Genomic DNA, 17,241 nt, shown 5'->3' with positions numbered 1-17,241 from the left:
CCAACTTGTCCTTCCCAAGCGCTTAGTCCAGTGCTCTGCACACAGTAAGCGCTCACTAAATACGATTGATTGATTGATTGACTGTCTATGTTGCCAACTTGTCCTTCCCAAGCGCTTAGTCCAGTGCTCTGCACACAGTAAGCGCTCACTAAATACGATTGATTGATTGATTGACTATGTTGCCAACTTGGACTTCCCAAGCGCTTAGTCCAGTGCTCTGCACACAGTAAGCGCTCACTAAATACGATTGATTGATTGATTGATTGATTGATGGCCATGGGGAGCCCCTGGAGCCGGAGGAGGGCGGGGGAGCGTCGTTCCTGAAACCCGATGCCTCAGGCCGCGGGGGCGGGAGGCCTTCCTCCCTCGGTGGAGACGGAGGCCGCTCCTCTCACAGCCCCGGGTCCGGTTGGGTCTCGGGGAGAGCGGCGGCCCCCCCGCCCCGCCATGAGCTCGGCCCGGAGGAAGGGCTTTATCCGGCAAGAAGTGAACAAGACGGCCTGGGAACTGCCCAAGGCCTACGGGCCCCTGACCCCCGTGGGCAGCGGCGCCTACGGCTCCGTCTGGTGAGGGGGCGCGGGCCGCGGAGAAAGGGGGGCACGGTTGCCCGAGGCCTGGGCTCGCCCCCCCCCCCCCCCCCCCGGGGCTGAGGGGAGCCTCCCTGAGGGGCCGATGGGGCTCCAGGTACTGAGGGGAGGCCGGGGGGTTCCCCGGGATTGAGGAGAGACTGGGGGCTTAGACTGCGAGCCCACTGTTGGGTAGGGACTGTCTCTGTATGTTGCCATCTTGTACTGCCCAAGCGCTTAGTACAGTGCTCTGCACACAGTTAGCGCTCAATAAATACGATTGATTGATTGGGGACTCCCCCGGGGTTGAGGAGAAGCTCCCCTAGGGGGCCCCGCCGGGGTTGAGGAGAGGCTCCCCTAAGGACCCCCCGAGGCTGAGGGGAGGCTCCCTGAGGGGTTCCCCGGAGTTGAGGAGAGGCCGAGGGGGATTGAGGGACCGGGGCTGAGGAGAGGCTCCCCGAGGGACCCCTGGGGCTGAGGAGAGACTCCCCTTGAGGCCCCCCTGGGCTGAGGAGAAACTGGGGGCTCCCCTGGGCTGAAAGGCCGAGGGGCCCCCGGCCTGAGGAGAGGCTCCTTGAGGGGCCCCCCGGGGTTGAGGAGAGGCCGGGGGGCGCCCCGAGGCTGAGGGGAGGCTCCCTGAGGGGTCCCCCGGAGTTGAGGAGAGACCGAGGGGTTCCCCGGAATTGAGGAGAGACTGGGACCCCCCGGGGCTGAATAGAGGCTCCCCGAGGGGCCCCCCGGGGCTGAGGAGAGGCCGGGGGCCTCCCCGAGACTGAGGAGAGGCTCCCTGAGGGGTCCCCCGGGGTTGAGGAGAGGCTCCCCGAGGGGCCCCGGGGCTGATGGGGCACCAGGTACTGAGGAGAGGCTCCCCTTGAAGCCCCCCTGGACTGAGGAGAAACTGGGGGCTCTCCGGGGCTGTGGAGAGGCTCCCCGGGGCTGAAAGGCCGAGGGGCCCCCGGCCTGAGGAGAGGCTCCCTTTGGGGCCCATCGGGGCTGAGGAGAGGCTCCCCTTGGGGCCCACCGGAGTTGAGGAGGGGGCCCCCCGGGCTGAGGAGAGGCCCCCACGAGGGGTTCCCCGGGGCTGAGGAGAGACTGGGGACCCCCCGGGGCTGAGGAGAAGCTCCCAGAGGGGGTCCCCCGGAGTTGAGGAGAGGCCGGGGGGCTCCCCGAGGCTGAGGAGAGGCTCCCTGAGGGGCCCCCCGGGGTGAGCCCACTGTTGGGTAGGGACCGTCTCTATATGTTGCCACCTTGTACTTCCCAAGCGCTTAGTGCAGTGCTCTGCACACACTAAGCGCTCAATAAATACGATTGATTGATTGATTGATTCCCCTTGAGGCCCCCCAGGAATGAGGAGAGACCGGGGGCTCCCCGGGGCTGCGGAGAGGCTCCCCGAGGGGCTCCAGGTACTGAGGAGAGGCCCCCCAGGGCTGAGGAGAGACTGGAAGCTCCCCGGGGATGCGGAGAGGCTCCCCTTGGGGCCCACCGGGGCTGAGGAGAGGCTCCCCTTGGGGCCCACCGGGGTTGAGGAGAGGCCGGGGGGTCCCCCGGGGCTGAAGAGAGGCCACCCCTTGAGGCCCCCCAGGGCTGAGGAGAGACCGGTGGCTCCCCGGGGTTGCGGAGAGGCTCCCCGGGGTTCATCATCATCATCAATCGTATTTACTGAGCGCTTACTGTGTGCAGAGCACTGTACTAAGCGCTTGGGAAGTACAAGTTGGCAACATATAGAGACAGTCCCTACCCAACAACGGGCTCACGGTCTAAAAGGGGGAGACGGAGAACAAAACCAAATAGACTAACAAAATAAAATAAATAGAATAGATATGTACAAGTAAAATAAATAGAGTAACAAATATCATCATCATCATCATCAGTCGTATTTATTGAGCGCTTACTGTGTGCAGAGCACTGTACTAAGCGCTTGGGAAGTCCAAATTGGCAACATATAGAGACAGTCCCTACCCAACTGTGGGCTCACAGTCTAAAAGGGGGAGACAGAGAACAAAACTAAACAGAGTAACAAAATAAAATAGACTAGATATGTACAAGTAAAATAAATAAATAGAGTAACAAATATGTACAAACATATATACATATAAACACGTGCTGTGGGGAAGGGAAGGAGGTAAGATGGGGGGGATGGAGAGGGGGACGAGGGGGAGAGGAAGGAAGGGTTGTTGAGGAGAGGCCTAGGGGCCCCCTAGGTTGAGAGGCCGTGGGGTCCCCCGGGGTTGAGGAGAGACCCCCCGAGGGCCACCCGGGGCTAAGGAGAGGCTCCCTGAGGGATCCCCCGGGTTTGAGGAGAGGCTTCCTGAGGGGCTCCAGATACTGAGGAAAGGCCGAAGGGCCCCCTGGTCTGAGGAGAGGCTCCCTTTGAGGCCCCCCATCATCATCATCATCAGTCGTATTTATTGAGCGCTTACTGTGTGCAGAGCACTGTACTAAGCGCTTGGGAAGTCCAAGATGGCAACATCTAGAGACAGCCCCTACCCAACAGCGGGCTCACAGTCTAGAAGGGGGAGACAGAGAACAAAACCAAACATATTAACAAAATAAAATAAATTAACAAAATAAAATAAATAGAATAGACATGTGCAGGTAAAATAAATAAATAAATAGAGTAATGAATATGTACAGGGCTGAGGAGAGGCTCCCCTTGGGGTCCCCCAAGCCTGAGGAGAGGCTCCTCGCGGATCTGGCGCGAGCCCCGGCCGGAAGTCTCGCGAGAGTGCGGCGAGCGGGGCGAGAGCTCCCCTCAGCCGGCCGCCTCCTCCTTCAGGCCCCGAGCCGACGCCGGAGCCTGGGCAGAGCGGGGGGCCACATGGGGACGGACAGAGGGAGATGGGGGACAGAGATAATCAATAATAATATTTGTTATCATAAATAGGATAATATTATGATAATAAAGCGCTTATTTATTGCTTAATAAAGGAATAACAGCGGGTTCACAGCCTAGAAGGGGGAGACAGAGCACAGAACAGAACATATTAACAAAATAAAATAAATAGAATAAATATGTACAAGTAAAATAGAGTAATAAATATGTACAAACATATATTCATTCATTCATTCAATCGTATTTATTAATCAATCAATCGTATTGAGCGCTTACTATGTGCAGAGCAGTGTACTAAGCGCTTGGGAAGTACGAATTGGCAACATATAGAGACAGTCCCTACCCAACACTGGGCTCACAGTCTAAAAGGGGAGACAGAGAACAAAACCAAACATACTAACAAAATAAAATAAATAGAATAGATATGTACAAGTAAAATAAATAGAGTAATAAATATGTACAATCATATACATACATACATAAGTTAATCAATCAATCGTATTTATTGAGCGCTTACTGTGTGCAGAGCACTGGACTAAGCGCTTGGGAAGTCCAAGTTGGCAACATCTAGAGATGGTCCCTACCCAACAGTGGGCTCACAGTCTAGAAGGTGATCAGGTGGGCCCACGGCGGGCTCACAGTCTTCATCCCCATTTGACAGGTGAGGTCACTGAGACACAGAGAAGTTAAGCAGCGTGGCTCAGTGGAAAAGAGCACGGACTCTGGAGTCAGAGGTCATGGGTTCATATCCCGGCTCTGCCAATTGTCAGCTGGGTGACTTTGGGCACGTCACTTAACTTCTCTGGGCCTCAGTTCCCTCACCTGGAAATTGGGGATTAGGACTGTGAGCCCCCCGTGGGACAACCTGATCACCTTATAACCTTCCCAGTGCTTAGAACAGTGCTTTGCACATAGTAAGCGCTTAATAAATGCCATCATCATCATTATTATTATTATTATTATTATTATTATTAAGTGACTTGCCCAAAGTCGCACTGCTGACAGTTGGCAGAGCCGGGATTTGAACCCATGAACTCTGACTCCAAAGCCCGGGCTCTTTCCACTGAGCCACGCTGCTTCTCATAGCCTGTGAGCCTGTTGTTGGGTAGGGACCGCCCCTAGGAGTTCTCGATTTGTGCTTCCCAAGCGCTTAGGACAGTGCTTTGCACACAGGAAGCGCTCAATAAATACGATTGAATGAATGAATGAATAGCCCGTGTCCAGTCCGGCCTTAAAGCCCTACTGAGAGCTCACCTCCTCCAGGAGGTCTTCCTAGACTGAGCAACCTCCTTCCTTCCTCTCCCCCTCCCCACCGCCGTACCTCCTTCCCCTCCCCAAAGCACCTATATATATGTATATATGTTTGGACGTATTTATTACTCTATTTATTTTACTTGTACATATTCTATTTATTTTATTTTGTTAATATGTCTTGTTTTACTGTCTGTCTCCCCCTTCTAGACTGTGAGCCCGCTTTGGGTAGGGACCGTCTCTATATGTTGCCAACTTGGACTTCCCAAGCGCTTAGTCCAGTGCTCTGCACACAGTAAGCGCTCGATAAATACGATTGAATGAATGTTGCCAACTTGTACTTCCCAAGCGCTTAGTCCAGTGCTCTGCACACAGTAAGCGCTCAGCAAATACGATTGAATGAATGAGTGAATAGCCCGTGTCAATCAATCAATCAATCGTATTTATTGAGCACTTACTGTGTGCAGAGCACTGTACTAAGCGCTTGGGAAGTACAAGTTGGCAACATGTAGAGACAGTCCCTACCCAACAGTGGGCTCACAGTCCAGTCCGACCTCAGAGCCCTCATACTTTAGCCTGGGTCTGGGTCAGCCCCTTGTCCACACTCCACTTGCGTATCGGGTAGGGCCTCCGTCCCCGGCAGCCCATTGGTACGTTGAGCTCTCCCAAGTGTTTAGTACAGCGCTCTGCACCCAATTAGTGCCCAATAAATACGATTGAGCAACTCGTGTCGGGTCAGCCTCTGTTGGAGCCAGTGGGTCTGGAAACACTCTCGATCTCCTTAGCTCCTTTAGACCCCGGCTTTACCAGGCTCATGCCGGCCCTGCAGCCCTAAGCCTACACCGAGTCCAGATTGGGCCCTGGCTGGGAAGGGTCACCCTTATTCCATTCACTTAATCATATTTATTGAGCACTTTCTGTGTGCAAAGCACTGTATTAAGAAGAACGTGGCTCAGTGGAAAGAGCACGGGCTTTGGACTAGGTCATGGGTTCAAATCCTAGCTCTGCCAACTGTCAGCTGTGTGACTTTGGGCAAGTCACAATCAATCAATCAATCGTATTTATTGAGCACTTACTGTGTGCAGAGCACTGTACTAAGCGCTTGGGAAGTACAACTTCTCTGTGCCTCAGTTCCCTCATCTGTAAAATGGGGATGAAGACTGTGAGCCCCCCGTGGGACAACCTAATCACCTTGCAATCTCCCCAGCGCTTAGAACAGTGCTTTGCACATAGTAAGCACTTAATTAATGCCATCGTTATTATTATTAAGTGCTTGGGGAAGTACAACACAAACAATAAACAGTGATATTCCCTGCCCACAACGAGCTCAGTCTACGGGGGTGGGGAAGCAAGACATCAATACAAATAAATAAAATTACAGATGTGTACATAAGTGCTATGGGGCTGGGAAGGGGGAAGAGCAAGAAAGGAAGTCACAGAGACACAGAAGGGAGTGGGAGATGAAGAAAAGTGGGGCTTAGTCTGGGAAGGTCTCTTGAAGAAGATGTTCCTTCAATAAGGCATTGAAGGGGGAAGAGTCATTGTCGGATTTGGGAAGGGAGGGCGTTCCAGGCCAGAGTCAGGACATGGGCTAGGGTTCGGCAGTGAGACAGCCAAGATCGAGGCACAGTGAGAAGTTAGCACTAGAGGAGCGAAGTGTGAGGTCAGGGTAGAAGAAAGAGAGAAACCAGGTGAGGTAGGAGGGAGCAAGGTGATGGAATACCTTAAAGCCAATGGTGAGGAGTTTTTATGTGATTTGAAGGTGGATGGGCAACCCCTGGAGTGTTTTGAGGAAGGAGGTGACCAAGACTGAGCAATTTATGGCAGCAAGGTGGGCATTCAGTTTTCAGAAACTGCTGGGCGTGGGTCAGGAGCTGGTGACCAGTCAGCCTCTCCATCTGCTAAGATCACCTGAAAACTAGGTTTTAGTTTTAATTTAAACTGGACCATCTGGTTTTACCTGGTCTGTCTGAGAGAGTTGTGGGGTTGGCAAAGGGGTGTCTGGTGTCCTTGAAGGCCACTCTCCCCAAACCCACTTCTTATAGGAGGTGTTCCCCAACTAATTTCCACCACCCTGGACATATCGTCCCCACAGCTATGTATTTATCTATATCCTGATTTTGGTATTCCATATATTCATTGGTCCATACTCTTGCTGTTAAAGCAGTTGTATCTGTATTTGTTCCTCCTGCTCCCATTCCATGTGTATACTTAAATGTAAGCCTGCCTTCTCTGTTGGATTGTAAATTCCTCAAGGGCAGGGACTATGTATTCTGCTTTTATTGTACTCTTCCACGTGCCTAGCACAGGTCTTCGCCCATTATAGGGATTCAGTAAACATTATTGAATACATGAAGTGAAGCTAAAATGGGGAACCTAGGGAGAGAAGTGACAGAGGAGCTGAACTACTCAAGCCCAAGGAGTCAGATTTCTCCCCTGAGTTACTGCTTCTTAATCAATCAGTGGAATTTATTGAGTGCTTACTGGGTGTAGAGCACTGTACTAAGCGCTTGAGAAAGTACAATACAATGGAGTTGGTAGACTTGCTTCCTGCCCTGAAGTAGGGGAGACAGGTGTTAACATAAATTAGTTAAAGGAAGCAATAGAGTTTAAGTAGTGGAAACAGCATGGGCCTAGGAGTTAAAAGGTCATGGGTTCTATTCCTAGCTCCACCACCTATCTGCCATGTGACTTTGGGCAAGTCACTTCACTTCTCTGGGCTTCAGTTATCTCATCTGGAAAATGGGGATTAGAACAGTGCTTTGCACATAATAAGCGCTTAATAAATGCCATCATTATTATTATGGGGATTGAGACTGAGTCCCACATGGGACAGGGACTGTATCCACCCCAGAGCTTAGTACAGTATGTAGCACATAGTAAGCCTTAACAACTACCGTTATTATTATTATTTTATTGAGCACTTATGTGCCGAGCACTGCGCTAAGTGCTTAGGAGAATAAAGTATAACAGAATTAGCAGACGTATTCCCTGCCCATAACAAGCTCTGGGCGTAAATGCTGTGGGGTTGGGAACAGGGTGAGTACAGACCTAAGTGCATAGGCACTTCAGAAGAGATGAGAGGTTAGTCTCCTTTTAGTCCCCTTTTAGACTGTGAACCCACTGTTGGGTAGGGACTGTCTCTATATGTTGCCAACTTGTACTTCCCAAGCGCTTAGTACAGTGCTCTGCACACAGTAAGCGCTCAATAAATACGACTGATGATGATGAGGTTAGTCAGGGAAGGCTACTTGGAGGAGATAGGAGTTTAGTAGTAGGGTTCTGAAGGACCTTCCGTGAGCTTCCTGGGACTGGGCTTTCCAGTCACCTCTTCCACCGCAGTTCCTGCCACCACTGCCACCCCCTCTTATTGACAGGATTGTTACATGAGTCACTGGCAATCAATAAACAGCAGGGCTGTTTTGGAGGAGGCCAGTTCTGGGACAGGTGACTGGGATCACCGGGAATGCCTAAGGATTCCTGTGCCCTCTCCACAGCTCAGCTATCAATTCGAAGACCGGAGAGAAGGTGGCCATCAAGAAACTGAGCCGACCGTTCCAGTCGGAGGTCTTCGCCAAGAGGGCCTACCGGGAGCTGCTGCTGCTGAAGCACATGCAGCATGAGAATGTCAGTGTCGGGAGAGGGCTGGGAATTCTTATGGGATGGGGGCCTGAGAAGTTGGGTGAGATGCCAAAAACCTAAGTAAAGAGGTTGGAGGAAAAGCTAGAGAAGCAGTGTGGCCTAGCAGATGGAGCACAGACCTGGGAGACAGAAGGACCTGACTTCTAATTCCGGCTCCCCAACTTGTCTGCTGTGTGACCTTGGACAAGTCACTGTGCTTCAGTTACCTCATTTGAAAAATGGGGATTAGGATTGTGAGCCCCATGTGGGACGTGGGCTGTGTCCAACCTGATTAGCTTGTATCTACCCCAGCGCTTGGTACAGTGCCTGGCACATAGTAAATGTTTAACAAATACTATTAAAAAAAAAAAGCTTGCTCCAATATCCCTCTGACCCTAAACCCATTCTTTGGAAGGTCAAGAAGCCAGACCTGGGGGAGAGTATTTAGTACAAGCTCTTAGTACAGGGCTCTGTACACAGTAAGCACTCAACAGATACATTGATCGATTATACTGGAAAGCCGCATGGCCTAGTGGAAAGAGCCGAGGCTGGGAGTCAGAGGACCTGGGTTCTAATACTGGCTCCAACACCTGCTGTGTGACCCTGGGCAAGTCACTTCACTTCTTTCAGTGCCTCAGTTCCCTCGTGTGCAAAATGGGGATTTAGTACGTGTTCTCTCTCCTACTTAGACACGGAGTCTCATGTGGGACCTGATTACCTTATATCTACCTCAGTACTTTGTACGGTGCCTCCTAAGGTGGGAGAAGAATCTCCTTCGGGTTCTTCTCCCTCACTATGCCCCGCTAAGGTCACAGCCTAACTCCAGACATTGCGGAAGCCAGGAGAGATATTCTGCTGGGCTTTTGGGAGGGATATTCCCAGCTCTGACCAATTATGACCTCCTGCCTCTGCCTCTCCCGTAGGTGATCGGACTGCTGGATGTCTTCACCTCAGCCACTTCGCTACACAACTTTCAGGATTTGTGAGTCTGAAATGGATCATGCCGTCCCCACCTAGAGCCAAAGCTACTGAGCCAGGAGGAGGCAGATAAAACCCAGTGAGGGAGGCAGCCTCTGGCATCCCTGCCCTGGCACTGAGAGAGGGGCTCTATATCCCATGTGCACAGTCGAGTTCGGGGTTCTGTGGAAGAATGTGAGTGAGGAAGGACCAGGAAGATGAGAAAGAGGCAGAAAAAGATCAGCTGAAGGAGTTCAGGACCCTGGGCAAAGATCAGGGTAGCATATTAACGCAGATAAGCACAGTACACTTACCAGTGCCCAACTCACCTTCCCTCTCCCCACGCTGGGGAGATGGCACTGGAGTCAAAAGAATAAAATCAGCATCTTTCCTCCTGGCTCGAGATACACTGCATTATTTGTTTAGGGTCTAGAGGTGAGGGCTATCTCCGGCATTTCCGGGGCTCGGCCCATCTGAGTTACTATATGACTGTGTGCTCATATCTTCACTTCCTTGTGTTACTGAAAATTGCTGAGGTGGATACATCAGAAAATCCCTAGCCTCCATGCTATTGGCTTTTCCATCTCCCTCGGTCTGCGTAGTAGTGTGGGTTCCGTTGATATCGTTTCTTTGGGCTGGCAGTGTTTATTGCCGGAAAGGAAAATGATTAAATGCTTCTGATAAGGTGAAATTTCTCAAAACCAAACAAGATACTGTGGTAACAGATCCTACGTTTCTACATCTGTTGGGTATTCCCTTATAGGTACATTGTCTTTTCCCACCTCTAGACTAATTCTCGTTGTAGGCAGGGAACATCTCTACCAACCCTGTTATATTGTACTCTCCCAAGTGCTGTGCATACTGTAAGTGCTCAATCAATACGATTGATAGATTGGGAGTGACTGGAGTGGAAAGTTCCCACTTAAACTGCCCCCTCCTCCCCCTTCCCATCCCCCCTGCCTTACCTCCTTCCCCTCCCCACAGCGCCTGTATATATGTATATATGTTTGTATGTATTTATTACTCTATTTTATTTGTACATATTTATTCTATTTATTTTATTTTGTTAATATGTTTTGTTTTGTTGTCTGTCTCCCCCTTCTAGACTGTGAGCCCGCTGTTGGGTAGGGACCGTCTCTTTATGTTGCCAACCTGTACTTCCCAAGCGCTTCGTACAGTGCTCTGCACATAGTAAGCGCTCAATAAATGAATGAATGAGTGTAAGCTCATTGTGGTCAGGGAATCTGTGTACCAACTCTGTTGTATTGTCTTCTCCCAAGCGCTTAGTACAGTGCCCTACACACAGTAAGCGCTCAATAAATACCATTGCTTGATTGTTGAGTGGTGAGCAGGTATCCAGTCCATTTTGCTTTTACCCCAACCTCTCCGCAGTTCACATCAGATAAATCCTGTGGGCAACCAGTCGAGTCCCAAAATCTATTTTCAGTTGACTGGCTCTGTGGTCCCGGGGTGGTTACCGCACCCTTACAGGCGACTCAGCCTCCCTTCCTGTCCCCCCGCTCCCATCCCCACCTCTGGACGAGGCGGGAGCGGCCAGGGCGGCCGTGGCTCTGAGACTGAGGAGTCTTTTGCTGTATTCTCCAGCTACCTGGTGATGCCCTTCATGCAGACCGACCTGCAGAAGATCATGGGGATGGAGTTCAGTGAGGACAAGATCCAGTACCTCGTCTACCAGATGCTGAAAGGGCTCAAGGTGGGCGTGAGCTTGTAAGGACGGGGCTCGTGAATCCCCTGACGGGCATTCTTTCTTGAAGACAGGCCGCAGGGTCCGACGGTTGGGAATGGGCTAAGCACGGGGAGCCTGGCCTGGGGCTCGCAGCTTTTCCCTTTTCTTGCCAAGACGAGTCGAGGCCGGCTCAGGCCTTATCTTTCTTTCTTTCTCATTTCAGTACATCCACTCGGCAGGGGTCATCCACAGGGTAAGTACCCTGGCTACCACCACCAGCTCCGCCTCTCTTCTGAAACCCCTCTTTGCCACGTCTCTCGGGTATTGCAGTGAGGAGGGGATGGGACGAAGAGAAGAGGGGGCAAGGAGAGTGGCCTGGGGAATCCCCAGAAGGGCTGGGATTGGGCGTTCCTGATGAGCAATGGTTACGGAGTAGGCTTGAGGAAGCCAAAGCCACTCTGCTGTCGTTCATTCAGCCAGTCATATTTATTGCGTACTTAGTGTTTGCAGACTTTCCTGATCCAGGTTTCCCAAGCTGGTACTTCAGAGAGAGCCAGGCTGCACTTCCAGGTCTCTCCTTGCCTCCTTCAGGCCTCCGGGCTCGCTCTGGGCAGCAGCGGTCCCCTCATAATCATAATAATTGTGGTGTTCGTTAAGCGTTTACTATGTGCCAGGCACCGAACTAAGCCCTGGGGTAGATACAAGCAAACTGGGTTGGACACAGTCCCTGTCCCACATGGGGCTCATAGTGTTAAGCTCCATATCATCGGTGAGGTAACCAAGCCACAGAGGAGTGAAGTGACTTGCCCATGGTCACACAGCAGACAAGTGGCAGAGCCAGGATTAGAACCCCAAATCTGCCTGACCTCCAGGCCTGTGCTCTATTCACCCGGCCACACTGCTTCTCTGGCTCATTCTGACATCAGTGCAGAAGGTGGATGTTGGAGGTGCACGTTGGCCTGGAAAAGCCTAATAATAATAATAATAATGTTGGTATTTGTTAAGCGCTTACTATGTGCAAAGCACTGTTCTAAGCGCTGAGGTAGGTACAAGGTAATCAGGTTGTCCCACGAGGGGCTCACAGTCTTCATCCCCATTTTACAGATGAGGGAACTGAGGCCCAGAGAAGTGAAGTGACTTGCCCAACGTCACACAGCTGACAAGTGGCGGAGCTGGGATTTGAACCCACGACCTCTGACTCCAAAGCCCGGGCTCTTTCCACTGAGCCATGCTGCTTCCATAATAATGGCATTTATTAAGCGCAAAGCACTGTTCTAAGCACTAGGGAGGTTACAAGGTGATCAGGTTGTCCCACGTGGGGCTCACAGTCTTAATCCCCATTTTACAGATGAGGTAACTGAGGCCCAGAGAAGTGAAGTGACTTGCATAAAATCACACAGCTGACAATTGGCAGAGCCAGGATTCGAACCCCTGACCTCGGACTCCAAAGCCCGTGCTCTTTCCACTGAGCCACGCAAGCCTACTAGGAGCGGTCTTCGGCCCGGGCTGGCTGGTTAGTCCTGGGTTCAGGCTAGAATTCTGCAGCCCGGCCTAAGCCTGGGAGCCTTCTCTGGGATGGAGAAAGGGGCCATTCATTCAGTCGTATTTATTGAGCGCTTACTATGTGCAAAGCACTGTACTAAGCTCTGCCACTGCCCCTTGGTGTTACGGGGCTTGGTGATCCCTGAAGGCACAGACGTGACTCCAAACAGGAAGGGTCCCAAATGGGAAGGCATAGGAATTCCTTCCCACTCCTAGCCTGCCCTTCTGTGGGCCAGCAGGCTCACATCCAAACTGGTCTCCAGCTGATCCAAGGGGTAGCTGAGGCACCGCCATAGGGCAGTGCAGCGTGGCTCAGTGGAAAGAGCCCGGGCTTTGGAGTCAGGGGTCATGGGTTCAAATCCTGACTCCACCAATTGTCAGCTGGGTGACTTTGGGCAAGTCACTTCACTTCTCTGGGCTTCAGTTACCTCATCTGTAAAATGGGGATTAAGAGTTTGAGCCCCCCCGTGGGACAACCTGATCACCTTGTAACCTCCCCAGTGCTTAGAACAGTGCTTTGCACATAGTAGGAGCTTAATAAATGCCATCATTATTATCTAGACGCAGAAGCTGCGACTTTGGGCTTCCAGCCCCTGGGTCCAGCTGCCTCCCACAGTCTGGGGGCTGCTGAAGCCTTAAGGGTGGCTGAGGAGGGGAGGGGTCAGGAGCATTGCCCTAGGGCTATCGATGCCTCCGGACCCCGGGGGAAGGGTCGTGTTTTGGGGAGGAGGCCGTAGACTGGAGAACAAGTTCAGGCAGACAGACTCAGCTCAGCGGCCCGATTACCCCCGTCTTTCCTAACAGGATCTGAAGCCGGGAAACTTGGCTGTGAATGAGGACTGTGAACTCAAGGTGAATGTGGTTGGGGCTGGCAGTGGAGAGGGACAAGAAAATGTGGCTCAAGGCGTGGCTTAGGGATGGGTTGGAGGCCCTGGCCCTGCAGGGTGTGGGAGGGGATGCTCTGAGGTAGTGGTCTCTGTGGCGGGGAGCTCTCTGGCCAGGTTTCTAGCAAGAGCCTTGTCCTTGCTGGTCTGTGGGGGTCAGAAAGCCCCTAGGACTGGTTTGGGGGGAAAGAGGGGAGCGTTTGGCTCCTTCCAGGTCCAGGATGCTGGGAACGCAGGATCGGTGCTGTTATCGGTGTTAGGTATCAGGCTGTGAGGTCCCGATGGCAGGCCCTCCTGGGCTGTCCAGCCTGGCACCAGCACATTCGGTGCTTGAGATTGTGGGGAGGGAATGTGTCCGATTATTGTTATACTGTACACTCCCAAGTGCTTAGTACATTGCTCTGCACACAGTAAGCGCTCAGTAAACACAATTGACTGACTGCCTGTTGCTCCCCTTGCTCCCAAACATGGACTGTGAGATTCCTCCAGACTGGGATCTGGACTGGACTTGAGGGCCCGGGAGTGTTTCTCTTGGGGAGTTCCCTCTTCAAACTGGGATGGTTGTCGGGGCGTTCTGTTTCTGTCTCCTCTGAGCCACAGATCCTGGATTTTGGGCTGGCCCGGCACGCAGACTCTGAGATGACGGGCTACGTGGTTACCCGCTGGTACCGGGCTCCAGAGGTGATTCTCAGCTGGATGCACTACAACAAGACAGGTCTGTGGGCCAATGCCCCCCAACACACACACACAGGGCAGGGGGAGGAAAGGGTCTCCTCTTCCTCAGCCACAGGCAGGAGGGCAGCTGGGGTAACTGCGATGGTGACCTGGACTAGTGCCATGCGTGTGTGAATAGATACACTCCTCTCCCATCTCCATTCCCTCCTCCTTCTCAGTCCCTTCACCGTTTCTCCCCCCACAGTGGACATCTGGTCTGTCGGATGTATCATGGCCGAGATGATAACGGGGAAAACGCTGTTTAAGGGAAAAGACTGTATCCTTCTCCACGCCAAGAAAGCCAGCCAGGATAAGTGACCCCAGAGCCTTCTCCGTCAATGGGAGGGAGCTCAGAGGCAGGGGAACATCTCAAAGGATGGAGTGGTAGGAGTCTGGGAGTCTGATCTTGGGTGGCGGGGGTCCCTGGATGGAGAAGCAACATGAGCCTTAACCCAATCAGCCAGACCTGGACCAGCTGACCCAGATCCTAAAAGTGACTGGGGTTCCGGGAGCTGAGTTTGTGCAGAAGCTGCAGGACAAAGCGGTGAGACACCGGCCAAGACATGGTGGCCCAAAAGGCCGGTGCAGAAAGCCGCTGGATTTAGTGACAGAGTCCGCAGGCTGCAGCGTCTGTCCCTGGGGCCACAGATTGGAAACCACAAAATCAAGTTGTTCTTGGTGGCTGGACTCTCTCTGCCTTCCTCCCTCTCATCCTTTTCCTTCGCCAAGTGGCACTCACAACTCTGCACCTGAGGGCTGGTGAGGAGGCGGCCAGAATCCTGGGTTCTCTTTCTTGCTCTGCCAATGACCGACTCACTGGGTCAACCCTTGCTCCTCCCGGTGTCCCGGCCTCCTGCTTGCTGGGGCGATATGAGAGAGCGAGCGAGAGAGGTTAGTGCATAATATTGGGCCAGGGGCGAGCCCTGGGGATTCGGGGTGCTTGGGCTCTGAGCTTTTCTCCGCTTCGCTGTCTCTGTTCCAGGCCAAATCCTACATCCAGGCCCTGCCTCGGAGTCCCAAGAAGGATTTCTTGCAGCTCTTCCCCCGGGCCAGCCCCCAAGGTGAGATCCTGGCCGTAATTCTCCATGGTTGGAGAGATACCTGAAAAGGTTGAAGGAGGGTCAGAGCCCGGATCCTTCACCCGGGACAGTTGGGCTCTTAAGGATAGCCGGCCCTCTCCTATCGCTGTCGTTTCGGGTCCCGAGCCTCGGGGGTAGAGAGGGGTTTAAGGTCAGAAGACGCTGAGAGTCACATGGTCTTGGCACTGCCCGTTCTGGGCATGGGGCTCTGCCTGAGGTTCCAGCGCTGTGCCCTGAAGAGCTGGACTGTCTGTCTGACTCCCAGACTCCCTCATCCCACAGCGGCCGACCTTCTGGAGAAGATGCTGGAGCTAGATGTGGAGAAGCGACTGACCGCCACCCAGGCTCTGGCCCACCCTTTCTTTGACCAGTTCCGGGATCCGGAGGAGGAGACAGAGGCCCAGCACCCGTTTGATGACTCCCTGGAGCACGAAAAGCTCACAGTGGATGAGTGGAAGAGTAAGCGCTCTGGTCCTACAGGCTGGCAGACCCTGCCCTATGTCTGGTCCCTTTCTGGAGGGAGCTCATTGGTCCCTTTTGGATCCAGTTCCCTTCTCTGACCACCTCCCGCACTGCTCCTTGTCTTGAGGGTCTTCTCTTCTCACCTCCTTATGATCAGAGTAGCTATCGGGCTTTCTCCAGAGCTCTCCCGCAGCCATTATGGGGAGATCAGTCAATCAATCAATCGTATTTATTGAGCACTTACTGTATGCAGAGCACTGTACTAAGTGCTGGGAAGTACAAGTTGGCAACATATACAGTCCCTACCCAACAGTGGGCTCACAGTCTAAAAGGGGGAGACATTCTGGTCTCACCCAGAATGGGCATTTCTTTACATAATTACACACTTTGCCTTTACACCTACATTCTCCCCTCTGACCTGCCCCTCCATCCTTTACGATATTGCCCTTGGGAACCCTTATTTTACCTCATCGGCCGTGGCCCCTTTCTCATCTTAACTGCGTTCATCCCAGGAGTGCCCCGGGCCCCGTACACCAAGGGTGCCGTAGAATCACAGCCTTTTAGTCTCGGTGCCTTGACGTTCCTTTAAAACTTCTCCCTCCCTCGGATAGGTCACGTCTACAAGGAGATCACAAGCTTCAGCCCCATTGCCCGGAACGACTCCAAGAGGCGGAGCGGCATGAAACTGTAGCGACCAGCCCAGCCAGCTGTGGGACTTGACTGACTGCTGAGGGGACCGTGAGGAGGCCACAGGTCGCAGACGGGATCTAGACACTGATTGGGATCGGTGTCTGCCAAAGCGGCCCCAGAGCATAAAGAGCAAGGCTCCAGTGGAGGGGAACTGGGCTCCTTTCTCGAAGAGGGGACAGGTCTGGAGCGAGGAGGCTCTCTGCAAGACTCGATGCCGTTATCTCTGTTGGGCAGTGAAATGGCTTCTCATTAAAGGCCCGGGAATCCCCCACTCATGGTGTTTACTCTCTTCCTTGACCGTAGAATGACATCAGGCACCCTCAGAGATGGTGGGGTGGAAGGGAGGGCAGGATCTTGGGTCTCTTGTCCCGAATGGTTAGGTAGGGGCTGTTGGGAAGGCAGCCGGGTGGCTGTTTTTTTGTTGCTGTTGCTTTTTATATGGTATTTAAGTGCTTACTGTGTGCCAGCCAAGTCCTGGGATAGATATGAGGTTGGACACCCTCCCTGTCCCCCATGGGGCTCACAGTCTTAATCCCCATTTTACAGCTAACTGAAGCACAGTAAGTGAAGTGACTTGCCCAACGTCACACAGCAGACAAGTGGCAGAGCTGAGATTAGAACCCAGGTCCTTTTTACTCCCAGGTCCACGCTCTATCTACTAGGCCTTTCTGCTTCTCTGTCTGTCACTCTGTCAGGCCTTGTCTGAGTGTCTGGATTGGGTCATTGCCCCAGCTCTGAATTCCCTGAAGTTGAGGGGACATTGAAGAAACAATTCAGATCCAAAGTGGGCATTCAGTAGCATTGTATTGTCAATCAGTGCTATTTATTGAGCACTTACTAAGTGCAGAGCACTCTACTATGTGGGAGAGTACACTACAACAGTTTGAAGATGTGTTCCCTGCTCACAACAAGGATATATTAAAACTTTTCTATTGCTGAATGGAGGGATAGAAAA

General features: G+C 52.6%; 1 protein-coding gene across 3 annotated transcripts; it reads left to right on the top strand.

The window, feature by feature from the left end:
* Positions 1-396: 396 nt before the first annotated feature.
* On the top strand, positions 397-16,557 carry MAPK13 (mitogen-activated protein kinase 13). 3 transcript variants are annotated; one of them, XM_038749632.1, is made up of 12 exons: positions 397-566; positions 8,148-8,277; positions 9,195-9,253; positions 10,834-10,942; positions 11,139-11,168; positions 13,262-13,309; positions 13,942-14,056; positions 14,261-14,332; positions 14,520-14,599; positions 15,038-15,116; positions 15,417-15,593; positions 16,208-16,557. In XM_038749632.1, the coding sequence occupies exons 1-12, from the start codon at positions 448-450 to the stop codon at positions 16,285-16,287; spliced, it is 1,098 nt and encodes a 365-aa protein (XP_038605560.1). In that variant the 5' UTR covers positions 397-447; the 3' UTR covers positions 16,288-16,557. The 3 variants fall into 3 exon arrangements, 2 of the variants coding, with proteins under 2 accessions (XP_038605560.1, XP_038605561.1); XR_005451854.1 differs by lacking the exons at positions 15,417-15,593; positions 16,208-16,557 and adding an exon at positions 15,400-15,411 and having other exon boundaries at positions 14,520-14,946; XM_038749633.1 differs by lacking the exon at positions 16,208-16,557 and having other exon boundaries at positions 15,400-15,544.
* The last annotated feature ends 684 nt before the right edge of the window (positions 16,558-17,241 follow it).

The sequence above is a fragment of the Tachyglossus aculeatus genome, chromosome 7 (assembly GCF_015852505.1).
Source record: "Tachyglossus aculeatus isolate mTacAcu1 chromosome 7, mTacAcu1.pri, whole genome shotgun sequence".
NCBI lineage: Eukaryota > Metazoa > Chordata > Mammalia > Monotremata > Tachyglossidae > Tachyglossus > Tachyglossus aculeatus.
Note: the sequence above shows the minus strand (reverse complement) of the source record. Positions and strands in the feature narration are given on the sequence as shown.

Excerpts from the sequence above, each read along its gene's own strand:
- MAPK13 (XM_038749632.1), top strand. The coding sequence starts at position 448 with ATGAGCTCGGCCCGGAGGAAGGGCTTTATCCGGCAAGAAGTGAACAAG. Across the intron at positions 9,254-10,833 it reads CTACACAACTTTCAGGATTT|CTACCTGGTGATGCCCTTCA; the intron begins GTGAGTCTGAAA and ends TGTATTCTCCAG. Across the intron at positions 13,310-13,941 it reads ATGAGGACTGTGAACTCAAG|ATCCTGGATTTTGGGCTGGC; the intron begins GTGAATGTGGTT and ends TCTGAGCCACAG.